An 11910-nucleotide genomic window follows, 5' to 3' on the forward strand; every position below is an offset into this window, starting at 1 on the left:
GGGACACGTTGGTCCATTGAGGACTCTGTCACTCACCATTCCTATGCTTTTGAAAATGTGTCTGGTCTAATCCAGAAAACAAGGCGGCAGATATTGGCACCAGATGGAATAAAATGTCTAATGAGGATAAAGGTTAGCTGGGACTGACTCAGTAGATGAGAAGTCTGATACTGGTGCGGTTATAAATCATTAAGAAGAAGAAATCTATTAAGCATGGTCTGACGATCAAGAGCTCCTGTTAGAAAGTCTTGGGAAGTTGCCTTTCTCTGGCAATTACCCTGCAACAGCTGAAACACTGTGACCAACTGTGCCTTATCCATTGTAGTACAAATAAAAATGGGTGTGTTTAAATTATACGCAGCGATGTCCACTACCGGCTCTGGATTCAAAATGTACTTTTCTCAGGGTAATTTGGTTGTTGAGCTGCATGTCTTGTTATAAGTAAATGAAGTATTTGCAGATCTTCTGTGTTACATCATGATTTATTATATCCCTTTGAAGCTGATTACTTTAAATGTTTCCTACTTAATTTAAGATTTCTCTCCCTCTTGCCCAATTCTCAGCTGAAAACAAGTCTCCACCTCGGCCCTGCGGCTTGAATCACTCAGACTCTTTAAACCGAAGTGATCGCATCGATGCAGTGACGCCAACGTTAGGGAGCAGCAACAACCAACTGAATGCGTCTTTCCTCCAAGTGTATGTCCCGGACTACTCAGTGAAAGCACTCACAGACATTCAGTTTGTCAAGGTAGGAAAAGAGCCAGTAAAGCCCTGCTGAAAAGCTGGGCTTAAATGGCAGGATGGAGAGCCTGGGGAAGGGAGGTTTCTATAGATTGCTCTATAGCACTATGAGTAGATAGGATTATTAAAGCAGCAGCCCATTTTAAAATCACTTTGAGTTACCTTTTCCAAATACCTGCTGTCCACTGGTTTCTGTCTTCCCTGTTCCTTTCATTTAGAACTGTGAATGTATTGGTCACATAAGTTCCTGGATTCCAGGTGCTTCGAGGAAAATTTATGGAAAAGACCCTTTCTGTGCTTTTAGTCATGAGAGACACATCCTTGTGACATCTCTGGAGCCATCTAAAATGGAAACCTTTCATTAGCTGACAATGTCATTTCCTAAAGGATGAGATATTTTGTGTTGGATGCAGTTTTTATTCACTTTTGATTTTGGTTTCAGTTTGGGGTTCTTGATCTTACTTTCCAACTTGTCATCCTTCTTCTGCTTGGAGAAGTCTTGGACATTTATCTTTATCTTAACTTCACATGTTAGGCTCATGTCTCATAATACCAGTGAGTTGTTGCATGAATACAGCTCTGTCCCCCAGCATGGTGCATCCCATGCTGAAATGTGTGCGAGTCCTGTGGGATGAGGAAAGCTAGCTGAGCTGAGGAACAGCTAATGCTGGCAGCGATTCCAGCCCAGCTGGGAGTCCAGGGAAGCTGACGTCCCATGGCCAGACATTGACCTTGGTGCCTTTCTTAAGGAAAGTGCATGTTTTTGTATACAACTCAAATGATTTGTGAACTCAACTTCTGTCAAAGTTAATTCAATATTAAAAATATGTGAAATAGAGTAGAAATCCTGGAATGCTAGCTGGATTGTTCCATATCTACAGGAAGCCAAATTTGCAAAGGAGAGTACAGTCTCGCAATCAGAATTTGACAAATTCAAGTGTACTGGTTGATGATTCAAGTCTTCAAGGTTTAGACCAGTGCATATTTATTACTGGGCAAGCTGATCTAGAGCTGAACTACTATTACCGAGTCTCGCTACAGATTTGAATGGCTCATCTGCTGTACAGAGCAGCTGCTCATCTTGTGCTGGTTTATGTGGAGTCCTTCCAGCTCTCACTGTGTTCATACGGAGGCTAATGAATGCTAAACTGTGTCTGGTGTCTCTGCAATCAGACTTGAACACCTCTTTTTGTATCACTGTGCTTCATACATAGGATAGAGCATTCAAATGAGTGTTTTCATTGTGCCACATGGGCATTTGTTCAAATAATACCTTGTAAGCCAGGGCTGTGACCTGCCTGTGCATGTTTGGATTTTGCCTTGGAAGCTGTGACTTGGTCCATCTGACTATCTCCATTGCCAGTCTTTCTGCTGTGTTGCTACTAAAGCTTATGGTTTTCTAAAAGACTCACTTAACCTCTTCCATCTTTCTGCCTGCTGAGGTGACCTGCTGCTCTTCTAGCACGTGGGGCCACCAGTGCATGTACATCCTGCTGCCTGTCCTGGCCGCGAAGGCTAACCCAGAGGAGCGTACACTGCTGGTTCAGGAGGAATTCCCCCCTCTACCACCATATTCAGCAGTAGGGGACTATGGGCTTCCTTGCCTCTGAGGCATCGTGGGCAGTATTGACAAGCCCCTGTTACGACTCTTCTGCTGAGTGCAGCTGGTTCTCCGAGAGACCAGTTGAAGACTTTACGGGTAGCTAATTTGATCTAGTCTCTATGGAGATCCCAGTCTTTACTAGAATCAAATGCCTTATGTATGAGAATAAGGATCTAGGTGCCACTGCATTTGCTGGCCTAGACCAGAGCAGTAGAGCTCTTCCCCTCTGGCTCTATGGGGACGCTCAGAACCTCGCCTGGAGCTCGCTGAAGTTGGGAGAAAGCCTTCACTGAGCTCTGGTTCCGGCCCTAAAAATGTGCATGATTAGAAGGAAATGGAGATTTGATTTAAAAATCTCTGCGTAGGAGTAAGTCCCTGCCTTTGAACAGCGTGGTGATTGCATAGCTCTGCGCTTCCACCCTGTCTGTGGAAATGTCACCATGCCGTGTCATTGAGTTGGGATCTAGGCTTGCAAAGCACAGGGATGTTTTGTAGAAGTGGAGCTGATCCCAGATAAACAGGAGTTTAAGCGTGGCCATCTGGAAGGAGAGGGGGACCTCATTTTCTTAATGTGTCCCATGGGGGAGATGAAAGTGTGACTGGCTGTTTTTGTTCCTTCCTTCTGTGCTTGGAGCAGATCTCAAGACAGCAGTACCAAAATGCCCTGATGGCATCCCGGATGGACAAAACACCTCAGTCCTCGGACAGTGAAAACACTAAAATCGAACTGACTCTTACGGAGCTGCACGACGGTTTGCCAGATGAAACAGCAAACCTGCTGAATGAACAGAACTGTGTGACTCACAACAAGCCCAACCACAGTATGCACAGTGAAGGAGCCATCTAGGAGCTGACTCCCCACAACCCACCCATCCCATCTCCTCAGCAGGACCAGTCCTCGCTCCTTCCTGCCTCCTCCCTGAGTGTGAACACCGTTAGTATGTGCTTGCAACACTGTGCTGCATCCAGTGTTCTGAGACCAAAGACTTTTGCGTCCGTTCTGGGAGCAGAAGAGGAAGAAACAGGAAGAAAGGAGCAAAGAGCAAGATAGAGAGACTAAAGCCCCAAGCGTACTTTGGGAATGGTGAGCCACCCTTGAGAACGATGAAAATACTTCTTGCAAAGTAGAATCATGTTTATTTTTTATCTGTATTTTGCACCCTTGTTGGGTTTTTCCTCCTCAAACACATATGGAGAAGTTTAAAAACTGCTCCGATTATTTTTTCAAGAGAGATCATGTTTTTAAAAAGTATTTTGCAGAGTTTTAAATTGTTTCTGTCCCTCCCCAACCTGAAGGAAGCTCTGTTGTGGTTTTGTAAATCGGCTCCAATGTCCTTAGACCTCTTTTCACCTCTCTCTGGTTCTTTTTGTTGCCCTGTTGAAGAAGTTAGTAACCGGTACTTGTATGTGTTTGTCTCCTAAAAGTGAGCAAGCTTCAAGGAACCTCTGGTTTCAGCCACCTGGAGGGTCAAGGGATGAGTATCATTGCATTCTTCCAGTTAAGTTTCAGGGAAGGAGTGGTTATTTTGGTATGTAATGATCTCTCAAATTTCAGAAGGTTTCTTTGTAAAACAGACAAAAGCATTGTTACACTTAGTTTTGTAACCTCCAAAAACTTTATGTATGTTGAAGATCATACTGGGGGGAAGGGATTAATTAGCAAAACAGCAGTCTTGCAAAATGAAAGCTGGGGTAGTTTTCCACAGCAGTGTAACTGGGTGATTTTCCTTTGATGTTCCTGAGAACTGCATCATTAAGTTAACTCTGTGTACCCCAAAATGACAAACTTTAAATGGCCACGTGCTGTAATAGCCTGTGCACAGCTACCTTGGCCACAACAGACTCTCAGTCTTTGTTAAGTAACAGAGAGAACAATGGTCCCTGTTCCCCCCTTAAATCTCTAGTGTTAACAGAAAAGATGCTGCTACAGTTACGCCCAAAGTACATCCTCCAGGTGACAGTAAACCTCTGCCAGTGCAAGGATGGGCTCTGCTGAGGAGTCAGGACCATCCTGTCCTCTCCAAGAACTGACACAACTTTCCAGACGCGAGTGTATTGCACTTCAGGGATTCGGAGAGGTTCACTTCTGGGCTGTTCCCCAGCCACATTCCTTCCTTTGAGAGCATTCAGTGTATTTCCTTCTTTCTCTCTCTCCTTTTAACAGCCGTGTTAGGGATTACCATGGTAGCTGAACAGAGAGCCTCCCAGCAGGCTGCCATTAGTGCAGGACAGCCAGTGTCAAGCAGCGGAAACCAGTTCCTCCACCCTGAAAACCTGCATGTGGACTGGGTGCAAGAGAGACATACCCTGTGGCAGTTCTGCGTCACACCTCAGCATTCCTGCTCCCTCAAATGGACTTTAAGTCCCAGCCGGGTCCTCAAATGAAAAACACGTCCTCCCTCTCCTGGTTGTCGCCCTTTCCATTGCCGCCTGAAACAAAATGTGAACATTGCCCTCAGTATTAGGTTTTGGAGAGAAGAACAAATGAGGCCCTGCGGTTTCTGGTTCAAGACTGTTCCATGGTCCTGGTTGTGTAGCATTTTCCCTCCTTTCTTTATGTGCAGATGATCTCATCTGACCCTCAAAGAAACCCCCGGTCCCAAATGCAACTGCCAGAGCTCTCTGTGTCCTGTCCCACATCTCTCCTGCTCTCTGTTTAGGGCAGGCACTTGCCTGTGAGTTCCCGTGGTCGGTCTTTGCAAGTGTTTCCTGGAAAGGTGCAATATTTTGCTGCGGTAACTTCCTGCAGGAAATCAGTGTGTGTGGCTTTAGAGCAGATTTTGTGTGCATGTCTCTCACTTTCGCTCGCTCTTGGCTTCAGGAAGCAGCCCTAATTTTTGCTCTCCTCTCTGCAAAGGGCCACAGATGGATCCTGCAGGCCTGCTCCCTGAGAGCACCAGCATGGGAAAGATGTGCTTTCTTTCTTGGAAGGTGCAGCAGCCTGTAAGGGTGAAGTCCCCACAAGGGGGCATAGATATTCCATGGTATCTAATATGTGCATTGAGTGACAAGGAAACCGGGCCCTCAAACTTCGCTCTCATGTTCAGCATTTAGCCACTTTTTAAAATCACGGCTTTTCCCATCTAAAAGTGTTTCCTTAACCTCCAGCCTCGCACTGACATGCCCCTGGCTGCACCAGCCCGCCATGTCCACCCCGGCTGTGCAACAGCCTGAGAGCACTCGGCTCAGCACCAGCCCGAGTTGGTCTCAGCCCTGCTCCTTCCTGGAGAGCTGCTCGTATTGCACCTTTCTCACAGAGCAAAGTGGTGAGATGTTACAGCGCTTGTCCTGGTGGGGCCAGTGACTTGCCCCCCCCACTTCTTATCTAGTGTTGCTGAATGTAAAAGTTTATTGAAAGTGTTTGACACAATGGTGAACCTGAGATGCAGTATCTTGTCAACCCTGCCAAAGAAGGGAAGGCTCAAGTCGAGGCAGCTCGCTCTCCGGGATGAGGTTGCTTGCTCGATCTTACTTCTGCTTCTTATGTCAGGTTGTGGATTTGTTTCAGTGTCTGTTTCCATTAAAAAAAAAAAAAAAAAGCCTATTTTTCCAACCAAAGCCATGCAATCCCGAAGCAAATACCTCCTGCTTCTGCCCGTGCCGCACTGTTCTAAAATCTGCAGGCAATTTTTGCATGACTGTTTCTCATCATTTGTACAGTTCCAATAATGGAAAGTGAAATAATTTCCATAAAAATAGTTGATTATAGATGTGTTTCATATGGAAAATATGTACCTGACCCAGAGGGGTTAGGAGCTGCTACTACTAATTTGCTTGAAGAGCAGGGCATGGTCCTCTCCACAGAGGGGAAAAATCCAGTCTCCCTGTTCTCAGGGTATTTACAGTTTTACTGTTTAACAGACGAAAGGGGTTCCCAGCCCTCGTGGTGGGAACCTACATAAATAGAGGAGCCCTGTGCCCGTCTCAGGGTTACTTCTGAGACTCTGGACAGTGTTTGCAAATGCAAGGACTTGGCTTTCCCTACTGTAATGGAAATGCCTTGGCTTCTGCATCTGTACTGATGCAGGAGGTGTCCTACCAGGTTCTTCTGGCTTGCTGGTTGCCTCTCTGCGTTCAAGTGGGCTCTGATGCTGGATTTCGTGCCGCGGTGCCATGTGTACGCGTGGCAGAGCTGTCAGTCATTGCTGTGGTACAGGGCACCAGCTGATGGCTTTGGGAATTGCTGGACTTGACCTCAGACCATGGCAAGGCTTTGACTTGTGAGAAGGATACTGCATCTTCGTTTGTCAACTCCTATTGCCTTCGTTGTTCACCTTGTCTGTCTGCCTCCAGGTACAGGCAGAGGGGCAGATGATGACCTGTTGGCTTGGGGGGCTGGGAGGGCATCTAGCCATGGTTTCTACTGTCAATACAATTTTGCACAAAAGTTCTTTGAAGTGAGGTTTTCAACACTAATATCTTAAATGCATAACTGTGAATTATAACTTTTACACTCCTGTTGGTTGAATTTCTTTTAAATGAAATGAACCTGAATCTATTGTAACTATGATTTATTTTTTTTTAATTGTGTGTATTGCCAAACCTTTGTAAAGAGTGAAGGAATGTTCTTGCTTTCCAATGAGAATCTTTCTCCAAACAAGACTGACTCTGGCGACACGGAGATCATACGAAGCACACTAGCTCTGAGTGGGGAGGGGCTCGGGGGCAGCTTAGCAAACCAACATTGTCTTCTCTGTAGACCCCAAGCTCAGAGCATCCAGAGTTTACAAAGTGCTTGTTGTTTTATTCCCTATTTGTCTACTCCCTAAAATCCATATGCAGTTGAAGAAGAGCTCAGGACCGGGGTGTCCCCGAGCGGGGTGAAGGTCCAGACGAGGGATGTCGGCAGAGAGGTAGGGTGTGAGCAGGGCTGGTTGGAGAAGTGGGGGGACCCCGAAAGCTGGCATGGCCAGGAGAGCCTCCAGTTACACCTGACAGAGCTGCATGGGACAAGTCTTCCCCCCCCCCCCCCCCGCTCCAAACCTTTATTCATGTATAGCTCCCTCTCATGCTCTCTCTGCCCCGCGCACGCCTGCCTGCTCCTGCTGCAGGCCGACCAGGGCCCAGCCAATGCCGTGACCTGGTTGAAGCCTGCCCCAGCACCTGCGTTAGCTGCGGCCAGCAGTGGTTGTGCTCCCCATGCAGGCTCATCCTTTCTCAGGCTTGCGGTACCATTACTTGTCCTTTAAGGAGCAAAGTGAGCCAAGTTTGGGAGTGTTTCAGCTGTTGGGGAGGAGAGCTGCACCCCGCGGCAGGCGGGAGGTGGCTACGCCTGGGGACCTGGCTGGGAGCATGGCTTGCCCGTCTTGGGCTCCCTTTAAAGAGACACCAGCCGCTCGTTTGGCGTTGTTCTCTGTGGTCTGTTCCTCTTCTGTTCTCCTAGACTTATATTCCTTTTTTTCCTCACCGCAGGGTTTTTTTTCTTCTTTTCTTTAAGTGCCTTTTTGTGCAGTTGGAGCTGGCAAGAGTAGGAGTCTCAGGATATGGCCCTCTGCACTCACCTCAGACCTGGAGAAGGCGCGGGGGGAGCAGGGTGAGTTGCTGCTCAGCCGTCAGGGCCCTGCACAGATGGGGATGTGCTTTTGGCAGCGGTGATGTAGGGCTCAAGTCAGCTCAGAGGAAAGAAAACCAAAGAGGTAGCTGTGTGCAAAGGGCTGCTCAGGCAGCAGTGGTGCTTCCTGTGATCTCCGCAGAGCTCAGCCGAGGGGGCGCTGGGGTGGGGACGGCGAAGAGCAGCGCTGTCTCCTCGCAAGCATCCTGTGTAAGTACCATACGTAGCGGGGAATACAGCCGTGTTCTCTGGGAGCGGTTGGGACATGCATCTTCCTTGTGCTGAAATAGAGTATCTATAGAAATCATTCCCACCTGAAAGATGTACCATATTTTATATGATACCTAATACACACATCTGTGGTTTTAAAACTAGTACCTGTGTACCAGTTGTCAAGTTATCCAGTGTCTGGATTGCCAGTAGGAAACTGGGGCTGGGCAGGGAGGGGAATAATGCTATAAAGTGTGTCTCTTGTGATGCTGACTCGAGACTTCGTCCCGAAGGTGGCTGGCCAGCGATGAGGTGATCCTGCGCTTGTACCATACGCTTTGAGGTGCAAAGCTGGCACACGGCCGAAAACCAGCGTGTGCTGAAAGGCTCTGGGTGATGCAGACCCTGGCTTGCTGCACATCTCGCTGCCCTGGCTTTACACTGTGGCTTTAAGTAGACCCAAAGAAGTACCTGGTCCTTGGATACTGAGGGTTGTTTTGGTCCAACAGTGAAATGATGAGCTTAACACGTGTGACCAAAGGCCAGGCGTCTTGTCGCGGCATAAAGGAGAGCAGCCTTCATCCTGACTTGAGCGGCAGAGAGGACAAGCACTGCGCTACCAGCTTAGCTAGAAAGCTGCCCTCATCCCTGCTCTGCCGTGTGCTGGGTCCGTTGGTTGCGGCTCTCTCGTTGCTGTGATCTCTGTGGCAACGCTGGCCCCATTCCCGTGCATCTGCAGCACAGACGCTGTTAGTGGAGCGCGGCACGGAAGAACCTGAAACATCCGCTAGCTTCCCATAGACTCCCCCCCCCCCCCCCCCCCCCCCCACTCCGAATAATCCTGCTCGGTGTCTTGCTCTCCTCCTGGAGGCTGGCGTCACACAAGGCTGTGCTCCTCCTCCTTTTCGTTTCACTGCAGTGGCCCTGAGGCCGCGTCTGAGCGAGGGGACGCTATCGCTGCAGGTCCAAAGCGGTACGGTTGAATTTCTCAGTCAGGTTTTGCATGTTTGCTGCTCTTTTATGTTACAAGCTGGAAGCTGGACCTGGGGAGGCCAGAGCATTCCCTAGGGAAAAGCACGAGAGGCCAGGTTATCCCAGCCCCTTTCCCCGAGTCGCGGGGAAGGGAAGGGGGTGCTGGAAAGCTGCCTCCAGCCCCTTGCATGGTACGGATGGCAGAGGGAGGTGTTTCACAGGTCAGTAGCACCAAACTGTGTCAAAGTGGCTTGTCATGGTGTCCTCATTATCCTCAGGTCAGCCTCAGTGACGCTTCTGCACCTTGGCGGTAAGGTACTCAAAGCTGCTGATTTTCTGTCTTCAACTGAAAAACACTTTTTCCTTTGGGCCCTGTTTTCCCTTGAGCAGAGCCGATAACTGGAATCCAGCAGAGCAAAGCGCCCCGTCTGCTCCCACCCTTCCAGTGCCAGCCCCCGATTTCCGGTTACCAAAGCGCTTGATGTTTAATCCTTCCCCCAGAAGGAGAGGTTTAGCCGTTCTCAAAAGAAACTGCCTGTTGTAGGGTCTGGCTTAGAGGTTCGTAGGCTGTCGTGAGCCCGAGGCCCAAAGAAGTGCCTGAAACGTGCAGAGGCTGCAGGCAGCTCTGGTGCTTGGGAGGAGCATTTGATGGGCTCAGGTCAGTGGCTCCATGGTCATTTCTCATCCTCAAAGCGGTAGAGACTGAAGGGAAGCTGGTTATGGTGTTTGTCAGGTAGGAAGGACTTGTCCCAACATTTAGTGCTTGGTGGAGCTATCTGGCGTCACGTTTTGGCAGCTGTGAGACTGCAGAACTTAAAAAAGGAGGGTTTTACCCTCTGGGCATCACTGTTGTACCAAATCCTTCCAAATTCAAGTGAGAAAGTTGTTGGTCTCAGACCAGTAGCCTGGATTGTCAGCCTCTAGCTGAAAGTGCCAATATTGCATGGATGCCTTCCGGACTCATCCAAAGATGCGTGTGGGAGCATGGAGGGGACTCGCAGCCGACTCCTCTCTTCCCAGAAGCGACAGGCTGGCTGTGCCACGGTCAGCCCCAGCGCGGCTCCTGCTCTAACCTCTCAGGTCCCCGCAGGTTGAGCCGAGCGGGTTTGGCCGGTGGATTTTGACCTAGGGTACGTGTCCTGCCTCATGCTGGCTTGGACTTGGTAAAGCAGCTCTCTGTGACTGCTGCTCTTGGCTTGGCGATACCCATGTCTCCTGTTCTTGCTGAGGTTTAGCTGAGCTCACAGGAAGACAGGAGGGGACTGCGCAGCCACCCCGTGGGCTGCCGGGCAGGAATGGGCGATGCTGCCCCAATCCTGTCTCCACTCCTCGTGCTAAGCTCCTGAGGAGGGTGGGAGATGTTGCTCAAGGAGTCGCTTTCCTCTGCCTCCCCTGCAGACTCGGTGTGAAATCTGGAGAGCGGAAACCCATCAGGACCCCCAGCACCAACAACCCAACCACGTTTTATCCGTGTTCTCTGAGCTGCCAGGTGGGAGGGTGGCTTGCGAGCAGGTTAGGGCTGGGCCCTGCTGGGGGAACCGCAAGGCTGTTGGGTGGTTTTCTTCTCCAACACACACAGCTGAAGATCAAAGCTGGATAACTGAATCACGGGGCAAACGTCCAGATGCCAAATACATTGAATCTGAAAACCCAAATACTTGAGAATACGTCCCTGCGTCACGTGGAAGCCATGAACAGCTGGTTCTCTGCAACCAGCAGTCTCTAAAACCAAACCTTTCTCCTGTATTTAATCCTGTTCTGGAAAACCTGTACCTATATCGAAGTTTGCACAGGATCTTTTCCTGACTCCCATTCATGAAACCTTTATTTTCCCCCTGTGTTCAGAAGCTTTGCAGTTCGCCCTTTAAAATGTGTTTCCGTGGCTATGTGAACCCACCCAGCTTCTTTAGGTTACGCTGCCAATCCTAGGTCTCTTCACTGCGTCTTATTTTCCATCATAGATGGTCTTTGCTAATTGTATCATATTGTACATTACTTTGGGTTTTCAGAGTTGTAGTATTCTGACTACAGTATTTCCAATTGTGTACATAAACCTGAATAAGCACAACTGAAATCCATGAATGAAGTGTATACGTTTCATATACTGATTGTCATACAAATGAATTTTATAATTATTCCAATTTTGTTGTAGATTTCCAATCTTTCCTATTTATTTTGTACCAGATTTATTTGTATATTTTGTGATTTTGTTTAAAGCATTTTGTTTATTTCTATTCTTTTTAGATAAATGATGATTTTTTTTCTGTTGAACATTCCAGTTTATGCATTTTTCCCTCCTCCATGCTTCCCCCTCATTTCAAAGGGATGGATTTTGGCATGCGGGTGGTGGGGCTGATGTTGGTGATCCTGGACCCAGATCTTTGCAGATCATAAATTGCTGTCGGCACATTAACAGTCTTTTATCTCCGCTTTAGTTGTCGAGAGCCATGGAGGGGCCAGATCCTGTTCCCCGTAGAGCCAGGTCTTGCTCTTTGCTTTGGTGGGTCTGGGCCCATGAATCCTCGAGCCAGGGAGGAGAGCTGGGAAGTTGGTGGTAATGGACAGCAGCTGACTTTCTCTTTCTGAAGTGTTCCCTCAACAGCAGTGGTCTTTTTCTTCCACTAATAAAAATCCCTTATTTACAACCTTCTCTATATATCCTGTTTGTTTGTCTGGAAGTGTGAGCACTGTCTGTCTGTCTGTAGCACGTGGTCCTGCCAGGTGGTGCATGAGCCTCTCTGGGGTCACCAGCGAGGGACGTGCCTGGTGGCAGCGGCTGCTCCTCGCAGCGGGTGCTTGGCGCTGCCGAATGCACCAAACCCTGGGGAGGGTC

At 48.6% G+C, this 11910-nt stretch overlaps 1 protein-coding gene across 3 annotated transcripts in view; it reads left to right on the plus strand.

The window, feature by feature from the left end:
• Positions 1 to 11727, plus strand: part of CNNM2 (cyclin and CBS domain divalent metal cation transport mediator 2) — a 136670-nt gene extending 124943 nt beyond the window's left edge. For 2 of the 3 annotated variants that reach the window (XM_026110333.2, XM_064514173.1), the window contains 2 exons: positions 564 to 748; positions 2982 to 11727. In XM_026110333.2, coding sequence (XP_025966118.2) covers positions 564 to 748; positions 2982 to 3191 — 395 coding nt within the window. In that variant the 3' untranslated portion in view covers positions 3192 to 11727. Of the gene's footprint in view, positions 1 to 563; positions 749 to 2981 lie in introns of those variants that run through there. The other variant, XM_064514174.1, reaches the window with a different exon arrangement.
• The last annotated feature ends 183 nt before the right edge of the window (positions 11728 to 11910 follow it).

The sequence above is a fragment of the Dromaius novaehollandiae genome, chromosome 6 (assembly GCF_036370855.1).
Source record: "Dromaius novaehollandiae isolate bDroNov1 chromosome 6, bDroNov1.hap1, whole genome shotgun sequence".
NCBI lineage: Eukaryota > Metazoa > Chordata > Aves > Casuariiformes > Dromaiidae > Dromaius > Dromaius novaehollandiae.